General features: G+C 33.0%; 1 protein-coding gene across 2 annotated transcripts in view; it reads left to right on the forward strand.

The window, feature by feature from the left end:
* The first annotated feature begins 1,514 nt into the window (after nt 1-1,514).
* Nucleotides 1,515-23,028, forward strand: part of LOC145313250 (ligand of Numb protein X 2-like) — a 141,552-nt gene continuing 120,038 nt past the window's right edge. Inside the window, exons 1-5 of one of the 2 annotated variants that reach the window (XR_013877288.1) lie at nt 1,515-1,901; nt 2,530-2,755; nt 3,168-3,268; nt 8,106-8,198; nt 9,578-9,687. Coding sequence is in view for 1 of the 2 variants with exons in the window: in XM_080152571.1 (XP_080008697.1) it covers nt 2,561-2,755; nt 3,168-3,268; nt 8,106-8,198; nt 9,578-9,687 (499 nt within the window). In the remaining variant the exon portion in view is untranslated. The remainder of the gene's footprint in view (nt 1,902-2,529; nt 2,756-3,167; nt 3,269-8,105; nt 8,199-9,577; nt 9,688-23,028) is intronic. The other variant, XM_080152571.1, reaches the window with a different exon arrangement.

Raw genomic sequence — 23,028 nt, forward strand, 5'->3', positions numbered from 1 at the left:
CTATATCTCTATTCCCCTCTCTCTGTCTTCTACCCCTTTCTCTCTCTCTTTCTCTCACTCCCTTCTCTCTCTCCCCCTCTCTATATCTCTCACTCCACAAACAATAATATGAAAACATTAATTTCTCGGCTTAACTTGCCCCTTCCTATATGTGCTTTGATTCAAGCATTTAAGAATTCGTATAAGAAATGTTTCGAGTCGCCGTCGATATCTCCTTTGACGCATTTTAATTTGTGCTACTATTGTGCGACTTCGCTTCATACTCTGCCACGATATCGATGGCGAACTCGCATGCTACCTTTTACTTGAAAGGACGATTTTCCAACGTTGTTCGCCAAAAAATTAGGTGTTAATTCATGGCGAATGGGATCCGAGGTAGCATAGGACTCCGTACATATATTGCACGAGCTCGTAGGCGACTCTATGGAGAAATGTCTCGCTGGGTACTTGCTTTCGCGCTCAGCTTGACAACAACCACCCCTCGTGGTTTAATCTAAACTTGTACCGTTCCGTCTCACAATCTGCCTACCGCAATTGAGAAACTTATCTGGCCTGTACCGCCTTACGTAGAGTTCTCCTCTACTACCACTCAGTTAAGAGTATATAAACGTGCCTATACATCATTGTCGGCCCCTGCCGCTTCATATAGCCTGTATATCATTTATAATGCACGAATCTGCCGCAAGAGGTACTCCCTCTATACTACGTCTCTCTACCGCCATCTAACGGCCGTAGCTGACAACTAAGGTTAATTTAATTTTTTCTGTCTGCTAGCTCTCCAGGCTTTCTATATCAGCCATTCTACTTTTTATTCAATACTACGAGCGAATTTTCTCACATAATTCGCTTAAGATCTCTCAAACTGTGTTACTTCAGACTTCTCATATTAACTTTTTATCCTTGTCTTTCCACGTTTTATTCCGAACGACCTGGGCCGCTTGCCAAAATGCTCCTAGAGACACGTTTAATGTATTTTTTGAAATTCCACCATATTGCACAACAAATACCAAATTATTTTAATGTGTGGTCCATCTATTTCATAGATAAATATTAGAAATGTAAAAATATTCTAAAATCTATATTTTTGGCGCATTTTTAAAAAATAACAAAAAAATATTTCAAAATCGTTGAAATAAAAACAAGTGGTTTTAATTTGTCTATGTCCAAACAGCTGATTACAGGTGGGACAGGTTAAATATTCTTCCGGATAATTCAAATAAAAAAATATAATTTTTAATGTAAAACGATCCTTAAGTTAAGTTTTAAAAATTAAAAAAAATATAAAAAAAACTTTTTAAAGGGTATATTTTCCGGCAATTTACCTTTGTAGTAACCCATTTTTGTTAAAACTACTTTATTCTAAAATTAAGTCGACGACAAATTTGTATTATTAGATAATTATTTTAATTTAAAAATAATCTTTTTGGTATCGAACAATATAATTTTTAAATGTTATATTATCGTCGCTTTTTTTGGTATTGAATTAAAAAACACCGATCGTCTGGTTAAATTGGTTTTACAGAAAGCAGGCACTATTATGTTTTCTCTGCCTATGTACTCAGACACACACACACTAATACACACACACACAAAACACGCACACACAGGCAGTGTTAGGCAGCTACAAGAAGTAAACTGCCATAGCGCGCAGCGCAAGATAGTCAAATAGTACCCAACCCTATCAGCTCAAACAGCTGCCTGTTAATATAACTTTATTTTATTACATTATTTTTTAAATATTCATAGTGAAAAATTATAAAAATGATTTATTTTTAAATAAACCCGTGAAGCTGTTATAATTATAGTGAAATTTAAACGTACGACGAGTGATTTTGTGAAAATGTAGACCTAAAACAAGAAAATATAAAGAAATTGTGTATAAATGCCGGTTTTGATTTAAGGTAAACCAAATTTTTAAGCTTTATATAACAATTTACCTACCTATAATTAAAAAAAAAACTTTTTTATTCGACATTTTTTTATAATTCCAACTTTAATGATGAAAAAATAAGTAGTCTTTTTTCTCTCCAAAAGTATGTTTATTTTCTCTGTACATTTGCTTAATAATTTTTTTTTCAAACTGATGTTTATCAAACATTTATGTTATTTTCGATCGAATCAACTAGCGGCAGCGCTCTTAGCATCTTGGAGCTATGTTACTGTATTTGAAGGATTATGTAATTGAAAGTAGGAAAATAGCCTAAAACCAAACTCAGAAAGATAAATTGAATAGCCCAAAACCATCTAAGGACCTATAAGAAGCTTCCATTAAATTCAGAACTCAATCTGGTCAGTAGTAATTAAAATCTTATCTACAGACAAAAATAAAACCTTACCACTTTATATAATAGAACTAGCGGCTTTCCCAAGAAAATAGTTATAAACCTTCCCGGGACCTATGAGAAGCTACCCTGTAAAGGAGAACCCGATCGGTTTAGCGGTTAGCGACATCCTTTGCTACAAACAAACAAACAAACAGACAAACAGACAGACATCGTTCTACTTTGTATTATAGATATCTATCTTTAGGATTCCTAAGCCGGAGCCAAAGTAAGTGACAATGGAGTCCCGCATGGGAAGTGTCCGGAAGCCCTCTCGGCCCAAGGTGTGCCGTAACTGTGGGCAGCACCACTCCCACCATGAGCCCCACATGTATGATTACGAGGAAGAGCCGGATGAAGACCTCATGTGCCAGATTTGTTTGCAGCCCTTTGTTAATCCAACAGATACACCCTGTAGCCACACGTTCTGCCAGGTATTTTTATTTATTTATTTATTATTATTTTTTTTTTTGGGGGGGGGGGGGAATTTTGGAAGTTATTTCCAGCTTATACCAACAATGAAATTAATTCGGGAAAAAAAACACGAAACCCATACGTGTTTTTCAGCTGTCGTTTGGGGCCAACACATCGTAACATTGACGACCTCTCCATTTGCCCCCCAAATATTATTTTTTTGCTTGTTGGTTATACCTATTCCTGAGTTATTTCACTTCTGTACCATCTCCCAAAATAAACAAAATTTTCTCAGGGACATATTAGAAGCCTCTCTAGCTGTAATATAAAGGTGAGCCATGTCGGTCTAGCGGATAGGGAGACCTTTCGGCCTGCAAACAAACAGAATAGACGCACATCCTATTACTTATATCAATTATTTGTTTATTGTAGGCTTGTTTGACCGCTTACCTGCGTGTGAACCAGACCTGTCCGATCTGTAGGAAACCTTTGAATCAGCTGACCTGCACACCATCGAATCTGGTTCTTAAAAGGTAAACATTCAATCAAGGACGCCCAAGCTTTTAATTTTGTAAGAGGTAAATGAGGGTTTCCAATGACGTCTATTCCTTTAATATAATTGGAGATTAAAAAAAAGCAGTTTCCTTACATTTAGTTAGTATTATGAACGTACTATTTTCTATATTCCCAAAGAAATAATAAAAGTAAATAGAAGAAGATTAAGACAATAAATGTGTATGTGAACAATGTTATTGTTCCTATAAAAACATTCTTACAATATTCTGGAATTATTGATAAATAGATTAACATACATGCAATGGTCTTATTATACATACATGTCTTTTAGAATCAGTTTTCTTGCGTGTTTTTTGTTCATAAAGTATATGAATAAAGTAGATAAGGGGGGCGGAAGTTTGTACAGTTATAGGAAATGAAAATTCATTAATTACCAAATTTTGCCCTGGCCGTTTGGGCCTGTTTTTATAGTTATCAACCTAATTCTTTTTGTAAGCTCTCTTATATGATTGGATCTACCTGTAAAATTTTGAAAATTGAATTTTGGGACTTTCCCTCTTGGGGCTAGAGGGGCAAAAGACCCCCTTAAACATTACAATTTTAAGTTATGAGCTTGTTTTTAAAGATATCAAGCTGATTTTTTTAATGGAACCTTTTATGACATAGAGGAGTTGAGTCTTTTGCCCCACTAGCCCCTAGAAGGAAAGTCCCAAACTTCAATTTTCAAAATTTTACAGCAAGATCCAATCATATAAGAGAGTTTACAAAAAGAATTAGGTTGATAACTATAAAAACAAGCCCAAACGGCCAGGCCAAAATTTGATACTGAATTTTCCTTTCCTATAACTGTACAAACTCCCCCCCCCCCCCCTTATGTCTCTAGGGAAGGGTAGAGGAGCCAGAAAAATAGCCCAATACCATACCAAAACATTTATAAAACTTATATAAGTACAACCTATTTATATAGAACAGTATTTTCCAAGATCTTTAGCTTCAAACAAAAAAAACCTTCCTACGTTATAAACTTAGTAGGATAAATTTAAATAACTTTTAAACATGTAAAAGCAATCGAAACTTTTAAGATTTAATATTTCTAACCTTTTTATTGCTCAACAGCTTTCCGTGGAGATTTAACGAAGAATATTTTACTATATAAAAAAAATTCTTTTTTTTCTTGAAATCAAGTGCAATGACTTAAATTTGGTCTAGACTTGATATGTATAGTACAGATATACCCGAATTCAAATCCCATACCAATTTTATTTAATATCAAGGGCGTGCACTATGGGGGAGGGAGGTTGATAATAATAGTTTTTCTCGTATTCATTTGAATCCGGTGGATAGGAACCGGTTCTCATGAATACGAAAAAACTATGTCTAGCATCGTATTATATCCAGTTTTCTACGAATATAGAAATGTACAATCATAAGATTAAAACTAGTTTTTTTAGCCGGTGCCTTCGGCACCACGGGGCTAAAAAAACTAGTTTTAATCTTATAATTGTACATTCTACATCCGCGGAAAGCCGTTTATAATACGATACGAGAAATAACTATTCTCGTATTCATTCGAATCCGGTGGATAGAAACCGGTTCTCATACATACGAAAAAACTATGTCTAGCATCGTATTATATCCAGCTTTCTACGAATATAAAAATGTACAATCATAAGATTAAAACCAGTTTTTTTTAGCCCGACGAGGCTAAAAAACTGGTTTACATCTTATAATTGTACATTCTATATCCGCGGAAAGCCGTTTATAATACGATGAAAGAAATAACTATTTTCCACCCTGAAACTTTTAACTACTTATTGAAAAATTCCAAATGAGAGAGGGGGGGGGGGGGGGTGAGTAAGGAAATACATGCGAAAATTGATTTAACAGCCCTTCGTTATGAAATTTTGTACTCTACCAGTTAAGTTTACCCTAGGGGGGTATAACCCCTTAACCCACCTCTAAGAACTCGCCTGCTTCATATTTACAAATATTTGAAGTAGAATTTCTGATTCTGAAATATTGTAAAAAGTTAGCATTTTTCATTTTTTGTGCAAAAATATAAAATGCATAAGATTCACAAATCAAATGTAGAAAAAAGATGGGTTGGATCATAGGGGTAAGGGTATCATTAAAAGCTAAAAAAAGAGGGATCAATAACAAAAAGCTATTGATTCAAAGCCTTTTCCTTAAATAAGTTTTACTATTTTTTTTTTTACATTTTAAAATCGTCTTATCAATTTTAAATTTATAGATTTTTAAAAACTAGCCCGTATGCATTTTAATCAAATTACCTAGTTTCTTGTATATTTATCATTAATTTGTATGTGATTTTGTTGTCTGGATTATATTATTTTTTGACTGAAGATTCCTAGGAAGATTAGGCGTCATTAGACGACTTAAGGCTGCAAACGAAGCTTCTCTATAGTGAAGTCTAGGGAAAGAACTATCATTAAATGATATTTCATAGAGAGGATATAATGTTTACTAGAACATTTATCCCTGGGAAACATCAGGGAGGTAGGGGAACATTGGACTGTAAATTATACTGGTACTCAAAGTTTTATTAACATGTTAACTCTTCTGCTGGCTTATAAACTTTGGGTACATCTGTTAAATCTCGATTGTTTTGGTCAAAATAGTACTAGTATCCAAAATTTTCAACATGTTGTAATCTACATGAGGGGTAAATAACATTATAATGGATGTTCATCAATTTATTGTCAATCGACTTATCCATTAAGATCTCTGGGCAGTATGCAATATGCATTTTTTGATATATGACATTGATTTTTACAATGACATGCTTTAAACAGCAACATTGCTACTTGTAATTCCTCAACAATTTTGCACAAACTACAGTACACATGCAAAGTAATAAAAAATTTAAATCCTATTTTAAGACAGTAAGGTTTTTTGGTTCGAAGCTTAAGATTTCAAATAATACAATACCGATTGAGTTCATCTGTTTAGGGAATCTTCACATAGGTCCAAGGCTGGTCTTAGGCTATTTTAATTTTAGATTTAAGCCTAGATACTAGGGGTGCAGCCTCTAATATCATAATAAATGTAAGTAGATTCACAAAATGTTTTAAGAAAATTCGTCGGGATAAAGGGGGGGGGGGCGCGAAAGTGACACTTTTGAAACGAAAACTAAAAGTCAACAAAGGAACTCAACTAAAAAAAGAGTTACAGGTCTGAGATTTTGCATGGCAGTTGCTTTATAGGGGTACAATATGGAACTGTGAAGAAACGGCGGCGCAACCGACGAAAACCGCCGTTTCCCGCAGAAATTTTTTTTGCCTTTTCTCGGTGGTTTTCGGCGGTTGCGCCGCCGTTTCTTCACAGATCCATTTTGTACCCCTTTAAAGTAACTGCCATGCAAAATTTCAGACCTGTAACTCTTTTTTTAGTTGAGTTCCTTTGACTTTTAGTTTTGGTTTAAAAAATGTCACTTTCGCCCCCCCCCCCCCCCTTTTTAAGATCTTGTTAACCACTTGACCAATGGTACAGGGCTATAATTTAAGAGAATATGATAACTGGCCATATGGTGGTTTTCAGGCAATTGCCTGTATGTGGGACTTAACCTTACCCAACCCCCCAAAAATATTATTTATCATGCCCCACATAAAATCAACTTAATATATTAGGGTAAGTATAGGTTGCAATTGCTATTTAGAATTATCAAATGTTAGGGGTTTATCATACCCTCTAGGAGATGAGCCCATTCAGGCTAGGAACGAAACCACTAGTTAAGTAAAAAAAGCATATTCTTAAATTAAACTTTTCTGATTTGAAGGAGTGAAAGAAAATTTAAATAGATTTTTCAACTGATATTAATTTCAATTGAAATATCTAGAAAACTGTCAAGAACAATTTCTAAAATTAAGGATTGCTCATAAAGTGTAGGATTTTAGTTTTTAGCTGAGGTAATCAAAATAATAATAGTTATTTATTGCATCGTATTGAAGACAGCTTTCCGCTGATATTAAAATGAAAAGTTATTGAAACCAATTTTGTTAGACCCGAAGGGACGAAGGCCCGGGCTAACAAGATATTTATTTTGAGAACCGGTTCTAATAGTGCGGATATTAATCGGTTTGGAAGCCATACTGGAAACTATATTAAATAAAATTCATATTAATGTTAACAGAAAAGATATCTAAACAGCCTAAATGAGCATTAAAATGCTTTAATCTTTTATTTTTTTCTGTTCTAGGCTATTTTCTATAGGTAGTTTATACCTAATATGAAAAAAAATATATTTTGGTACAAAAAAAAACATCTGTAATACAATAAGTTCTTATCCAGATTTTGCACATTATTATTCACACACGCAATTACACATATACACACATCCACCCTCACACACACACATACACACACACACACACACACACACACAACTAAACCCTCACACACACTCCAACACACATTTAAATGGTAAACCAATTGAATGTGAAATAAATGTGGAATATTTAAGTAGGCGTGAATGCAAATGTGGGTATTCTTAAATCCAATCCCCCTCCCCCTACTTTGTTTAATGGATTAGAACTGGATTTAAGTATGGAAATAAAGGCCTATACAATATTATGCATTTGATGATAATTTTTCTAAATAATGTTTAGATTTATTTTTTTGTGTCCAGGAATAAGGATAGGTGTTTGTGAGTGTCTGTCTTGTGTTTACCGAAGAATCTCGACAACCGCGGCTCCGATATGGTTCTCCTTTACAGTAAAGCGTCTCATGGTTTTTGGAAAGTTTTATAACTATTTTCAATTCAATATACCTACATTAATTTGGAAAGATTTATGTGCTGAAAGCCTGATCCTTAAACCCTGAACAATTTTTTTTTAGATTGCTTGACAAATTATCTGTGGTTTGTCCTCACTCTGATTCTTGCAAAGAGACGGCGCCCCGTGGTAATTTAGAAGATCATCTCAAGTACAGGTAATTCATTTTATTTGCACAAACAAAATATGGGATTATGTCGAACAAGGACGTCCAAGCTTCTTTTAAGAGGGAAAATAAGTGATTTCAAAGGTTTGACGGGGTTTTCTTATGTATTCTTTAAAAATTTGAGCGAGGTAAAATGAGGGGTTTTAAACGTTTGATGGTGGGGTATTCTAATGTATTCTTTAAAAATTTGGGGTATAGTGAGAAGTTTCAAAGTTTCAGGGAAAATACGCCCTCCCCCCCCCCCCCCCTGGACGTCTATGAAGAGTGGTTGGCAGACAAATAACCCACCCCAAAACCCACTAGGGTTTTTTGCCCTTTAACCCACCTTAAAAAACCCATGAGGTTTTGGGGGTTTTATTTAAAAAAAGTAAAATTGTTTCAAAAATAAGTTTATATTTCATTGTTTACTAGCGGCTTCGCCCCTAGCCTCTAGGGGCTTTGCCCCAAGAGGTGATCAAAAAAAAATTAAGGTGAAATTCGTAAAAGGACCAAGGAAATCTTCTGCAAAAAAAAATAAAGGACCTAGGAAATCTTCTTGTTGTTTTCTTTGTATTTTTATAGCAGCTATTAATAGGTTATTTTAGGTTAGGTTAGTTAAGGGGTAATGATTGCCCCGCAGGGGTAGAAATAAGAGAAAATCTACTGTGAAAACACTATGAAACTCGCTGGGGCATAGAAAGAATCGTCTATTATATACTATATAAACATATATAATAGGTATATTATTCAATCTTTTACAGTATAAAAAGTATAAAAACCCAAAATACCCCAAAAACCCCAAGAAACCCCTAAAACCCGGGTAAAACCCCTATTTTCCACGACACCGGGGTATTTTTAAAAAAACCCGGGTTTTGCACAGCCCTGAAGACCAAATCGGACTTTTTAGCAACTTTAGCATTTTATTCTATTTATGCATTGAGGTTATTCAAGATTATTAGTTGGATAGGTTTTGCCAGTTTTCTTGATATACGTCCAAAAATTGTTCGTAGACTAACTTAATGCCCTACTTTGTATTTTCGTAATGATGTCTACTAAGGATGACAACATTTATGAAACAAAGATAATTGTTGAAGGATTTTTTAGTAAAGAAATGATAGAAAATAATTTATATTTATATGTCATTGGAAGTGGGAAAGGACACCCCTAAGAAAGAGATAGATTCTTATGACGTCACACATGACACTTTGAGCTTTCTCATTTTCTTCAAATTTAGTTAATTTGGTATATTTTGGTGAATTTTCCACACTATTAAGTCTAAATGACAAATAGTGGAACTATTTTTCCCCGGAATTGAAAACAAGCAGGCTTATAACAACCATGTACCGAACTCCATTTCTACCAATTTAGATTAAAGATTATAATGTTTCTAGATGTGAGGGAACCCTGGTGGCTTGCCAGTATGCTGGGGCCGGCTGTGAATTCAGGGGCCCAGCTAAGAAAATGAAAGATCATCAGTTTGAGTGTACTTTTAAGAAAGAAGGTAAGATCTTTTTTTTTATTGAGCAACTTTCAACCTTTATATAAATTGTAATTTTAGACTATAGATGTCCAAGGGGAGGGAGGGGGATTAGGGGATTAGTAAAAGAGTTTTCACCCCCTCCCACACCCCCAAAATAAAATGTATTATCCCCCTTTAACTTTTGAAACCCCTTACTTTATCTCCTCTCAAAAATCTCGTTCGTAAAAATAAGATTCGGAATTTGTTATTTGGTTTAAAACTTTATGATAAGTACCCATTATTTTTTTTATATTGTAGTTAAGTCATGTGTTAATTTGGAATACAAAATCATTAAATAGTCAGAATTTTCAACTTTTCAGAGCTAGACACTTTTTGTGTGTGTGTGAGTTTTAACCATCTGTGTGGATTTTTATGTGTGGGTGTGAGTTTGTTTTTTGGCCAACTTGCAAAGATAAGATTACATTAAATCCAGCAAACATTATTTCCTCATATAATCTTAGGATATGTTTACACAATAAAGTTGATATAAAGTGTCTTAGAAATAGCACAAAATAGTGTGGTTGTTATAATATATAGATGTCCAAGAGGGAGGGGGTTATACGCGTTGTTTACCCACTTTTGAGTTTTAAAACCCCCTTAACCAGTTTAAGATTAATAAATACATTTGATTACCCACTCTAACTTATAAAACTCTTCACTTTTACCCCCCCCCCCCCCCTCAAAAAAGCTTGGATGTCCTCTTTATATTACATATAAACATTAAAGCACAAACTGTGAAAATGAACAAATATATAATGTCTAAATAGATTTTTAAAATTAGATCCATAAACACTAAACAGTAGCAGTTTAAATGAAATAAAAAGATAGGTATACTTCAAAAGTTTTGCTTTTCTGAAAGTGTTTTTTTGTTGAATTATGTTATGACCACAATTTGATCCTAATTTGGTCAGATTTTAAAGCGAGGAAATGGCATTTTGTCTAGATTCTAATTTAGTTAGAATTACTTTTAAATTTTCTTGTGGAAATATAACAAAATTTGAATATAATCTTTTTAACAAGGAAAATAAGTTTATTTTTATTCTTTATGCTTTGAAATTTTATACACAGCAAGTGGATGCGCCCCCTGATTACAGTCTGGGTAAGGAGGGCATTAGAATATCCCTAAAACCATACCTTGACTGAAATCTTGTAAAAAGCCTAAAACCATCCCGTGAGTGGCCTATGTTAAGATCCTTAAAATGGAGAACTCAAACTGTTCATTAGTTACCCAAAAATTAGGAGACAAACAAAAGAAAACCTTACTGCTTTAGCTATATAAAATAAGAAAAGGATAGTTTTTGCTTAGATGTTAACATAAGAAATATTTGCTTAATTTCTACGTGTTAAGAACGTAGGCCGGCGGCCATGTTTTTATACCAAAGAACAATATAAGAACAGCATAAATATCCCAAAAGAATAGTTAGTTATCGCATCGTATTATAGACTGCTTTCTGCGGATATTTAAATGAAAAATATAAGATTAAAACAAGTTTTGTTAGATCCGAGGAACCGATAGCCCGGGCTAACAAAACTGATATTTTTTTTTCAAATTCAAATATTTATTGGGACAAAACAACATATACATTTAATATTCAACATTTATAAATGATAATTACATTGCATTAAGAATTTATTAATAATCTATTCTTTTTGTAAACAGTGAATGCTATAGGTTTAACACAATATAATACAAGTATCCAAGGACTGAAAAACGCCTGGGGGCGGTGTTGAGAATTGTTGATTTTATGATTTTATTTTATTATTCAAGGGAAATTGTCTGTAATACGATGCTATACAAGATTTTTCATTACGGCTGATAACGGGTTCTAATCCAGCTGTTATTAATCGGTTATGAAGCCACACTGGAAAACCAATGATTATCCTCGACATATTAGCATAAGGATTTTGTGTGGGGAAAAATGTGTTTAAAATTGTGGATTAGTTTAGCACAATTCTGTTGGAAGATGAAAGTAATTTGATTTCTTCTTTATTTGGCTTCACAATCTTGCCCTGGTTCAACACTTTTGATTTATGCCAAAATTCTTGAGTGAGGGTGGGGGACGTGTTTTTCTTCTTGGAAGGTACTCACCAAAAATAGTTACAAACCTTCCCTGGACTAATAAGAAGCTTCACTGTAAGGGAGAATCATTTTTCTTACCGGTTAGCAAGATTCTTTGTTACAGACAGACAGACAGACATTTACATAATATGTCTAAGTATTATCAAGACAAATCATCAAAAAGATCGGTCTTATGAAAATATTTAAGAAAAGAAATTTAGCTTATTTTAGTTGTTTGAGATTTTATATTTATTCTTAATTGTTCTAAAAGTTTATTTGTACTTTATTTTAAAAAGTAGAGCCTTTCTATAATTAGGGCATGTCAGAATTATCTTATTGATTTTAGACTTTGCATGATGATTAAAGTAACAGTTAGGTTATAAATCCATTATGTTTAGAATAATAAAGGGGGGGGGGGGTAAAATGTGGTGACTCGTCACACAACATACCAGCAATTTTATTTTGGGTGCTACTCCCTTAGTTTTAGAGATAATTGGATGAAATCTTTTAAAAAAAATAACATGGTCTCAAATGATTCCAAATTGCCTAATTCGGCGAGAAATGCAATAAAATTTTTTTTTCTGTATGTTGTGGTACCTCTGCCATTTTTTATTTAAATATTTTTTACTGACCTACCTAAAAAGATTTTGTTTCAATATCTTTAAAAGCACAGGAGTAGCACAGTATTTAAGATATACCTTGATAAACGAGAATTTGAAAAAAATGACTAAGTCCCCCCACAGGGTTGCTTGTAAGGGGAAAATTTTTTTTAAAAAATAACATGGTCTCAAATGATTCCAAATTGCCTAATTCGGCGAGAAATGCAATAAAAAATTTTTTTCTGGTGGCGGCGGAAAACGGCCGCCGCCGTTTTCCGCGGTGGTACCTCTGCCATTTTTTATTTAAATATTTTTTACTGACCTACCTAAAAAGATTTTGTTTCAATATCTTTAAAAGCACAGGAGTAGCACAGTATTTAAGATATACCTTGATAAACGAGAATTTGAAAAAAATGACTAAGCAGGGTTGCTTGTAAGGGGAAAAATTTTTGAAAAAAATAACATGGTCCCCTATGATTTCAAATTGCCTAATTCGGCGAGAAATGCAATAATTTTTTTTTTTTGGTGGCGGTGGAAAACGGCGGCGGACGGCGGAGCGGCGGTCCCGTTTTCTTAATTCAAATATTTTTTACTTACCAACCTAAAAAGATTTTGTTTCAATATCTTTAAAAGCACAGGAGTAGCACTGTATTTAAGATATACCTTTTTAAACGAGAATTTGAAAAAAATGATTTTGTTTCAATATCTTTAAAAGCACAGGAGTACCACTGAAATTAAGATATACCTTGAAAAAAAATGTCCCCCCGCAGGGTTGCTTGTAAGGGGAAAATTTTTTGAAAAAAATAACATGGTCTCAAATGATTCCAAATTGCCTAATTCGGCGAGAAATGCACTAAAAAATTTTTTTTGGTGGCGGCGGAAAACGGCGGTTGGCGGCGGGAGCGGCGGTCCCAAAGCCGTTTTTTTATAAGATACCAATAGTTGGGGTAATTAGTGACCCAGCCCAAAAGATTTCATCCAATTATCTCCAAAACTATGGGAGTATCACCCAAAATAAAATTGCTGGTATATCGTGTGACGAGTCACCACATTTTACCCCCCCCCCCCTTTATACTTACTACGTTCTAACAATCTACAAGTTTTAATGTTCGTTTGACCAACAGGATTATTTTAGAGTCTCGCCGTTTTGGATGTTGTCATCCGTATTTCTATCTATTCTATTTTAAAATGTTTTCATTAATTCCTTCATTAATTAGAATTTTTTATAATTTCTACTTTCCTAATCATGAAGATTAAAAAGAATTTCATTTCAAAATTAAGTTAAGGTCAATGTCAATCAGCTAATTATAATTTAATTAGCTTAAAAAGGAATATTTTATATCTTTAGCTAAATCAAAATAATGGATTTATTATTACTTGGATCTTATTCCAGATTATCATGTACTTTAATAAGTGAAACTTGTAGCTGACTGAAGAAACGATCAATATTATTTTTAGTTTTAATTGCAACAAATTGCAAAAATGCTTGTTACATAAGCTAATAAGAAGTTTCTTTTTATATTCATTCGCCTTATTTTGTCTTTAACAAACACATGCATTGGTAGAAAACATGATAATTAATTCTTAATAAACAAGGATGACAACGTCCATTAGCAATGAAGCTCAGAAATTTAGTCAAATACTATAAAAATTCGCTAGCATTGAATCTAGGAGCTCTTTTTCGAAGATTGATAAAATAGCTTAAAACTTTCCTTGGACCTATGTAGATCTTCCCTAAAATTAACACCTCAATCGGTTCATAAGTTCTTAAAATCTTAAGTTTCAGAAAAAAACCTTACCAGTTTAGGCAAACATACAGACTTACAAATAGATACATAGTAAATGCTCAAATGAAATTATTGATCCTATCTTATATATCAGCCAAGTAAGCCTCATAGAATTAACATTTTTCTTCATATGGATGGTCAACATAGGTAGGATGGTCATTCGTCAGAAATGTTAGCTTTCTTTATTAGCGGCTAAAGTTTAGATGTTCTTAAAAGCCATCCAAGTGATTTACTTACTGAAAGTTCAATGATTTGAAAATATTAGAATTACTATCCGTCTTGAATAACAGTGGATTCTTACAAACGGACAGACATCTTATAGTTTTGGATTAGCTGCGCTGCTAATAGAATGACTTGGCTAGATAAACTAATTTTTCTTAGTCCACATGATTGGAGTCTTAACTTGTGACAGAGTTGTTAGCGGCGAAAATAGACAAATATTCAATAAATGTTGTGTAAATAGGGTATGACTAAATATCAATGATATGAGCCAGATAACAACTAAAATGGTACTATCCATGATTTATAGACATTCCAAACCAAAAATAGCAAATCAAGAAAGAAATATTCATTGGTACTTTCATTCAAAGCAGGGTGTCGGAGCCGTATAATTTTGATGCGGCTCTGGCTCCGCGGAGCCGTATTTTGAAATACGGCTCCGGCTCCAGCTCCGGCTCCTACCTTAAAATTAATATATAATTTTTTTTCATTATTGAATTTGATAAAATAAAATAAATAATATAAAATATTTTGCTTTCATTTGAATAAAGCTATATAAAAGTAGAAGGATGTGTGTCTATTTGTTAAGTAACAATAGTTTTTCAGGAGGAATGAGAAACTGTCCCAATTTTGTATAACTTTTACGGAACAAGTTCCAATTACGTCATATTTTTCTTTCCCGAAAAAGAGAAGGGGGAAAGAAAAAAAAGGAAGGGGGGAAGAAAAAAGAGATGGGAGAAAAGGGGGTTTTCTCCATCTCTTTTGAAGAGATTTTCTTCCCCCCCTCCCTTTTTCGGGAAAGAAAAATATGACGTAATTGGAACTTGTTCCGTAAAAGTTATACAAAATTGGGACAGTTTCTCATTCCTCGTTTTTCAGTTTATTATATGGAAATAGACCGTTGCCAAATTATAATAATACTTTAAAAAATCATTTTTAGCTAATCCGGAGCCGGAGCCGTTTTTATCGAAAAATACGGCTCCAGATCCGGCTCCGGCTCCACCAAAAATGTTGCTGCTCCCGGCTCCGGCTCATGCTCCGAAACACTGCAATGATGCCTTCCCCCTTCCTTATTTATATTAACAATGGGGGTGATTCGTTTTTTTTCTCAATATGAATAACCAATGCGGATGGCCTAACCTTACAGGTACTTTACTTGCGGTTCCCATCCCTAACACTGCGGGGCTACCAAATACCTATTATAACCTAACCTAACCTTACCTTTAGTAATAAAAATTAACGAAAAACTATCTTCCTCATGTCATGTATTTTAAAATAAGAGGGGATGGGGGTGAGGGGTTATGCTCAGAGGGATATTTTAAGAAACTGTATTTATCTACAAATCCTTGATTTGTGTTTGTATGTTTGTACCGAAGGATCTCACTAACTGCAGAACCGATCGGGTTCTCCTTAACAGGGTAGCTTCTCATAGGTCCCGGGAAGGTTTATAACTATTTTGGGGTAGTGTACCATCACCCTCCCAAGAGAAATCCTAAAAAAATTGAAAAAAAAAATTTACGTAGAGACTTGAACGCAACATAGAAAATGATTACCTACATATTTGAAATAAAATAAATATTTAAAGTGCCACTAGAGGCTTCTAGGGGCGTAGCCGCTAGTGTTACATGATTTGAATAGATTTAATTATCTGAACCTTGTTTCCTCTCTCTGATTTGTTAGTTTATCTTTATGTCTCTCTTCATCCTATTTTGATGAGAATTAAGTTGGGGTTAAGAGGACACTAGTTTTTCATTTTTTATTTACACAGTGAATTCATATTTAAGGTTATTGAAAGATTTTAACCTTTTGGTGTATATAAAATAACAATATTTTGACTTACAAAAAAATATTTGGAACATATTTAAGCAGTAAAAATTTGTATTTTACACTTCTTTAAGCTTGATCATACTACTACTGCTGCTGCTACTATAAGTAAACTGAAACTTAAATATCTTAATGTGTTTTCGTCACTTTTCTCGTATTCATTCGAATCCGGTGGATAGGAACCGGTTCTCATCAATACGAAAAAACTATGTCTACCATCGTATTATAAACGGCTTTCTACGAATATAAAAATGTACAATCATAAGATTAAAACCATTTTTTTAGCCCGTGCCTGCGGCACCTGGGGGCTAAAAACCTGGTTTTAATCTTATAATTGTACTCTATTCGCGGAAAGCCGTTAAAATACGATGAAAGAAATAACTATTATTTCTTATACAGGGCGTTTAAAAAAAAACTGCGTTTTCCGGTTTTGGGAAACAACCAGTAGGAGTATGAAAAAAATAATTATATATTTACAAAAAAATTTACAAGTTATTTCAATCAAATTGATATATCAAATTTAACATCAAGCATTTTTCTCCTACATGTACCTATCAGAAAAGCCGTATTTTTAGAGATATTAAAAAACACCTTAAGCAAATCTGGTGTACATTTATACATAGAATATGGACCTATAATCATTTTTTTCATACTCCTACTGGTTGTTTCCCAAAACCGGAAAACGCAGTTTTTTTTGAAACGCCCTGTATACATAAATAAAACTAGTAGTGTCCCATTAAGTTGATGATTCCCATGTTACTAATCAAGCAAACTTTCAAGAAAGGATCTTCGGAAAATGGATTAAGAAAGAGGGGGGAGGGGGAGAAAGAAAAAGTAAGTCATTGTTGACTTTAACTTTACAACTTTCCTACTCACATAAATTGTATGATGGGGGTGCAGGGAGTAAAAGTGAATGGAGCTAAATTTATATGCAAACAACAACTTCTTCCTCCTATCAAAAGCAGATTTCACTTACAATTTTGAGAAGAATAAGGAAGATAGAATTTATAGATTATGTAATTTAGGTATTTGTAGTTTAAAACACACTGGAAATATAAATATTTACAAGTTTAATGTAGATTACTTTAAATTAATACTAGCGGTTAAGCCCCTAAAAGCCTCAGTTAGCTTCAGTGAATATATCAAAAAACTTAATACTTTATATATAAGATAGAAAGCATAATAAAACATTTGATTACTTAACCCCTTAACAGTCAGGCCCCTCTGCCGCACCTTTATCGGTCGGGGGTGGGGGGGGGGGGGTGGGGTGGGGCTATTATCTAAGTTCCTATTAAAGCTAGAGGGCTAAAATTTTCCTGTTTGATAATGAATTTCTGACCTTAAGTGAGTCAATTTTCGCTCCCTTCGCCATTTTATTTAACAACCTTTGTTTTTAGGCCCTTTTTTACCTAAATATTTCGAACGGCTGTAATTTTCTTATTCAACGCCCTCCCCCCTCCCCCTCGACCGTTAAGGGTTAATGTTAAAGAATCCCTAGATTTCTGTATGTAATAGATACTTGGATTACAAGATATCTAGTTTTTTCATCCAATGTTTCATCCCTTATTCATCAGATTGAAGGGTAGGAAAATATGTATCTGTATGGATATATAGTTTTTGAAAGAATGGTTAAACAAATGGTTATGAGAAGAGTTTTATAGCTTTATCCTTGGAAACAAGAATAGCCAGGTTTGAAAGAGCTAAAGGGGACTATCCACGAACAAGAGCAAGTTATTCTAAGCACCTTCCAGCATTGATCTATAGTATTTTTTTTACTGAATATACTAGGTTTATGTTTAATATTTGGTTTATTGACTAAAAAGTTAGGCTTCACCATGGTTTTAAATGAAATTTTGTTAAATGTAAAGCATTTTGGTGCAGTATCATCAAATCTTTTGCTGAGTTCAAACTGTTGTTTAAAAGCCTTGGCACAAAAGTATATTATTTAGATTAAAAATGTTCATTTACAGCGTGGCCACATTGTTCAGTATACTGAAAATGTTCAGTATTGTTCAGTATTTGGAAATTTGGGATTCAGTATTTTCAGTAAATACTGAACGTTCAGTATTTTGAAATTTTGTTTACTCGAGAACCCTTATAGCCAAAATTTTCCTATTTTTGAATTTAAGCTTATGCAGGGCCAAAGTTACAAAGAATATTGGTGACCGCCGCTCCCGCCAAAATCGCCGTTATCCGCCACCTCCAAAAAAATTTGGTATTCTCACCAAATTAGAAAATTTGAAATCATTTGAGACCATGTTATTTTTTTTCCAAATTCTCTCCCCTTAAAACTAACCCTGCGGGGGAAGTTAGTAATTTAAAAAAAAACTTATCTTTAATTCAGTGCTTCTCTTGAATTTTTAAGATATCATATTGGAACAAAATCTTGCTTGGTGGGTCATTAAATAAAGATTTTATCAGATTCAATCTTTTAAAGAGGAGAAAAGTGCAAAATAAACGTTTTCCCATTGATTTTCTTTGGATTTGCATAATGAATGGATCAGTAAAAAATCAAAATATATAGTTTTTGATTGATACATAAGTATTTTACTTTAAACAGAATCTTTTTCTTTTATCATATGTGTTGCTTTAACAAATAGAAACAATGTACTGTAAAGCTGTACACTTATGGACTACCATAGACAAAATATCCAGGAAAATGTAAATTGCATAATGAAGTGGTTCAGGGTTTATAAATGTTAAAGCTTTTAGAACTATAACAGGAAATTTGTAACGGCATACTATAATCCTATCAAATAAAGTATTAAGCTTTTTTTTGTCTGTAGCGAAGGATCTCTATAACCGATCAACAGATATGGATCTTCTTTATGGTCCCTAGGAAGGTTTTTAACTATTTTTGAGAGGGTTACTTCACTCTCCAAAGAGATATTGCCTCTAGAAAAGAATTATCCCACTAAAAAATACTTTTTTCCTCTTACCTTAGGGGCGTAACCGCTAGTATTCATATATCAGGGGAGTGGTATTAAGTTAATTATGGTTTAAGACAAACAAATAGACGAGAACATCCATAAACACTGTGGGCTAGAATTGAATCAAGACAAAAGTAAGTGCCGAGCCCTGGGACCTATGTATGGTGAAAATAGACATAAAACCATGATGATTCCAGGTAAAACCAAAATATTTCAGCGGGGGCTTTTTGAGAAAATTAGATTTGAAAATTTCAAGTTCAATTTTCACCACCTAGGAGTTGCCGCATAATCATGACAAGAAAGGAAAATATTATTTATTTTAAATTTTGAACAACTTTGCTTTTATAAAGTTCTTCATAGAACCACTCCTGAAGGGAGTTAATAAATGGTCATTTTATCACTTGCTTTGCAAAGGTCACGAAATTTAAGCCTAAAATAAATCATATATATAGAGGTTTTAAGAAGGACTTCATAAAAGCAAAATTATTCATTATTTAAAATAGATAATATTTGCTTTTCTTGTCATTATTTTTCGGCAACTCCTAGGGGGTGAAAATTAAACTTGAAATTTTTAAATCTAATTTTCTCAAAAAGCCCCCGCTGAAATATTTTGGTTTTACCTGGAATCATAATGGTTTTATGTCTATTTTCACCATACATAGGTCCCAGGGCTCGGCAATTACTTTTGTCTTGATTCAATTCTAGCCCACAGTGTAAAAGATCTAAAAAGAATTTTAAATGCAAGAGCATCTAACAATGCCTTTGTTTCGATAGACAATTTTGAAGTTGGAAAGACAAACAACACAAGTATGATAAATATTGTAAATTTTATCTACTTTAAAAAAAAAAAATTTCTCGTATTCATTTGAATCTGGTGGATTAGAACCGGTTCTCATCAATATATGAAAAAATTATATCAAGCATCGAATTATATCCAACTTTCTACGAATATAAAAATGTACAATTATAAGATTAAAACCATTTTTTTAGCATCGGGGCATAATTGTACATTCTATATCCGCGGAAAGCTGTTTATAAAACGATGCGAGAAATAACTATTCTCGTATTCATTTGAAACCGGTGGATTAGAACCGGTTCTCATCAATATGCGAAAAAATTATATCAAGCATCGAATTATATTCAGTTTTCTACAAAAATATACAATCATAAGATTAAAGACAGTTTTTTAGCCCGTGCTCTCGGCATCTCGGGTCTATTTGGTTTTAATCTTATAATTTTATATTTTATATCCGCGTTTTTTTTTGTTATAGGTACCTAATTCCTGATTAATGACTTATTCCTGGTGATAATTGAATTAGCCAAAAACACCTTTTGAATAGGATAGTTGCTAAGAGATAGCATATTGATTTTCTTTAATTAATATTAAGAGCAAATTTCTTTACAACTATTTACATCTTGTTTAGAATTGGAGGTACTCTATAAGTACCATTTTAGTTTTGTTCTATCTTCAATGATATTAACACAAAAGTCGTCAGAATAGAAGTGTCACAGCATTTCAATTTTGCTTGGTAGCTGCTCTAATGTAGTACAATGTAGTTCTTTGAAGAAACCAAAAGCCACAATTTATTTTTTGTACAATAACATTCAAGTAACTTAGGATTGTTAGACGCTAGTTTCGCGCTGGTACAGGCTGCCACTTAATGTTTAAAAAAATGATACTATTGCCCTCTCCCTTTATTTTACTTTTACTGAAAATTTGCTATTTTTCTAACAGTTCTTGTTTATTTTGTGTAAAAATAAAAATTCTCCTTTTCATCATATTGATTAGCTTCTGAGGAAATTAATCTTCTTCAAATGTAATTTGATTAAAAGATTCATTCATGATTAATTTCTTTAGTTTATTTTTATTTTATAAATCTTGGTTACATATGAATATTTGATTCAAATTGTTGCAAAGACGTCAATATAATACAAAATATGCACTTTTTTCCGCTTTTAAAATCTGTTTATTATCTACATCATTAACCAATGTTTATAATAGTTATTGATTTACAAATTGTACCTATAATTGTAGGAATCATCATTCAAGGTTTAAAATTTATAGGACAACTCTAACATACCTAATTTAACAATAAAATCTATCCGTACTGACCTACTCATATTACGAAAAAGCTTCGCTTTGAAAAATGGAGAAATCAGAAAGCTAACCTGTATTGTTTGTATTAATATTCTGTATTCTGAGTTCTTAGTGGATTGTTTATTTCCAATTTTGTCTCTTCAAGTCTCCTAGACATAGAATACTAATGTATAGGTATATGTTTTTACAAAACGAGCAAAATTTTATTTTTATTTTTACAATAAAACCTAAGGGGACTGTGCATGAATGAGAGCAAAAAATTAAAACGCCTTACATCTGTGATCTATAGCTATTCATGTTCTATAAATTAGGTTCCTGTTGGTTTTAAATGAATATAAATATTTTTTTAAAAAATCCTAGTGCATTTTTAAAGAAGGATTTTAAAACAAGTTTGTTCTATTAATCAAAAAAGGATTAAAAGAAGGGTTGGTCGTTTGTTAACTAATAATTTAACTTATAGCTGCTATTTTTCCACTTTGCAAAAATAATAACAGTTAATGGTAGATTCAATATATAACTTGAATATAAAAGAATGGTCCTAACTTAATTTTTAGATTTAGCTTTCAATTTTATGTAGTTTGAATATAAAAACGTTTATTTAGCGCAATGCAACTTTGGTTCTTACAAATTGCAAATTGAAAGTACTTTTTGAGAAATTAGGTTTATTTTGAAATAATCAATCTAATAGAAAAAAGAAAACAAGTGCCAATACTGTCTGAATAAGGTGGTTTAAATTTAAAAGTTATGATGATCTTTTTAATGGTTTACCTCTCTCCGTTTGCGTGTCTGTAAAAATAAATGTACAAGTATTAAGTATAGATGTCTAACCCAGACAACTATCTAGTTTCTTTGGTGTGGACCTTTTTCGTCTGCTAGCAAATTGATTTCTGCCTTTTTGTGTTAGTATTTCCAACCATATCGGGTGATATTCAAAGAACCAATTGAAAGTGGGCACAGGGTTTCCTACCCATGTCAACTCTATTTTTTTACTTAAATTCTGCAATGTTTTTTTTTATTTTTCTGAAGGATAAGTGTTCTTCTTAGTATGCTTTTCTTAGTTTCTTCTGTTTTATAATTCTTCACATTTAATTGAAGGTACAAAATACAATAAAAGTTACTTTTATACAACACATATACGTAATTTTATTTATAAAACTTATCAAGAATTGTTAATTCTACCCTTTTATTACTTTTCTTCTCTCCTGTCTCATATAAAATACAAAAGAAAAAGTTTTGTTTTGTTATTATCTTTAGTTAATCAAATATCTTTCTGGCAAAGTAGGATTGTACAACAGAATTCCCCCCAACATTTCTTCTCTATTGTTCTCACTTTTAGTCTTATTTAGAGTTAATATAGGGTTTATATAATTTTACTAGCGGCTTCGCCCCTAGCCTCTAGGGGCTTTGCCCCAAGAAGTAATTTATAAAAAATTTAGATGCAACCATTAATTTGAAACTGATTAAAAAAAATGAGGGATTTTATTGTTTTTTTGGGGGTTTGGGGGTGTCCCACTCTCCAAGAAAATAGCCTAAAACCACCACAGGACCAGTAGGTATATTCCCTGAAGAGTAGAATCCAATCAGTTCAGTGGTTACCGAGATCTTAGGTGACAGACGGACGGAGAGACATCAAGCTACTTTGTAATATAGACTAGCGGCTTCGCCCCTAGCCTCTAGGGGCTTTGCCCCAAGAGGTGATTAAAAAAATTAAGGCGAAATTCGTTAAAGGACCAAGGAAATCTTTTACAAAACCTAAAGAACCTAGGAAATCTTCTACAAAACCTAAAGAACCTAGGAAATCTTCTGC

The sequence above is a fragment of the Acartia tonsa genome, chromosome 3 (genome assembly GCF_053477335.1).
Source record: "Acartia tonsa isolate MP-2025a chromosome 3, ASM5347733v1, whole genome shotgun sequence".
Lineage (NCBI taxonomy): Eukaryota > Metazoa > Arthropoda > Copepoda > Calanoida > Acartiidae > Acartia > Acartia tonsa.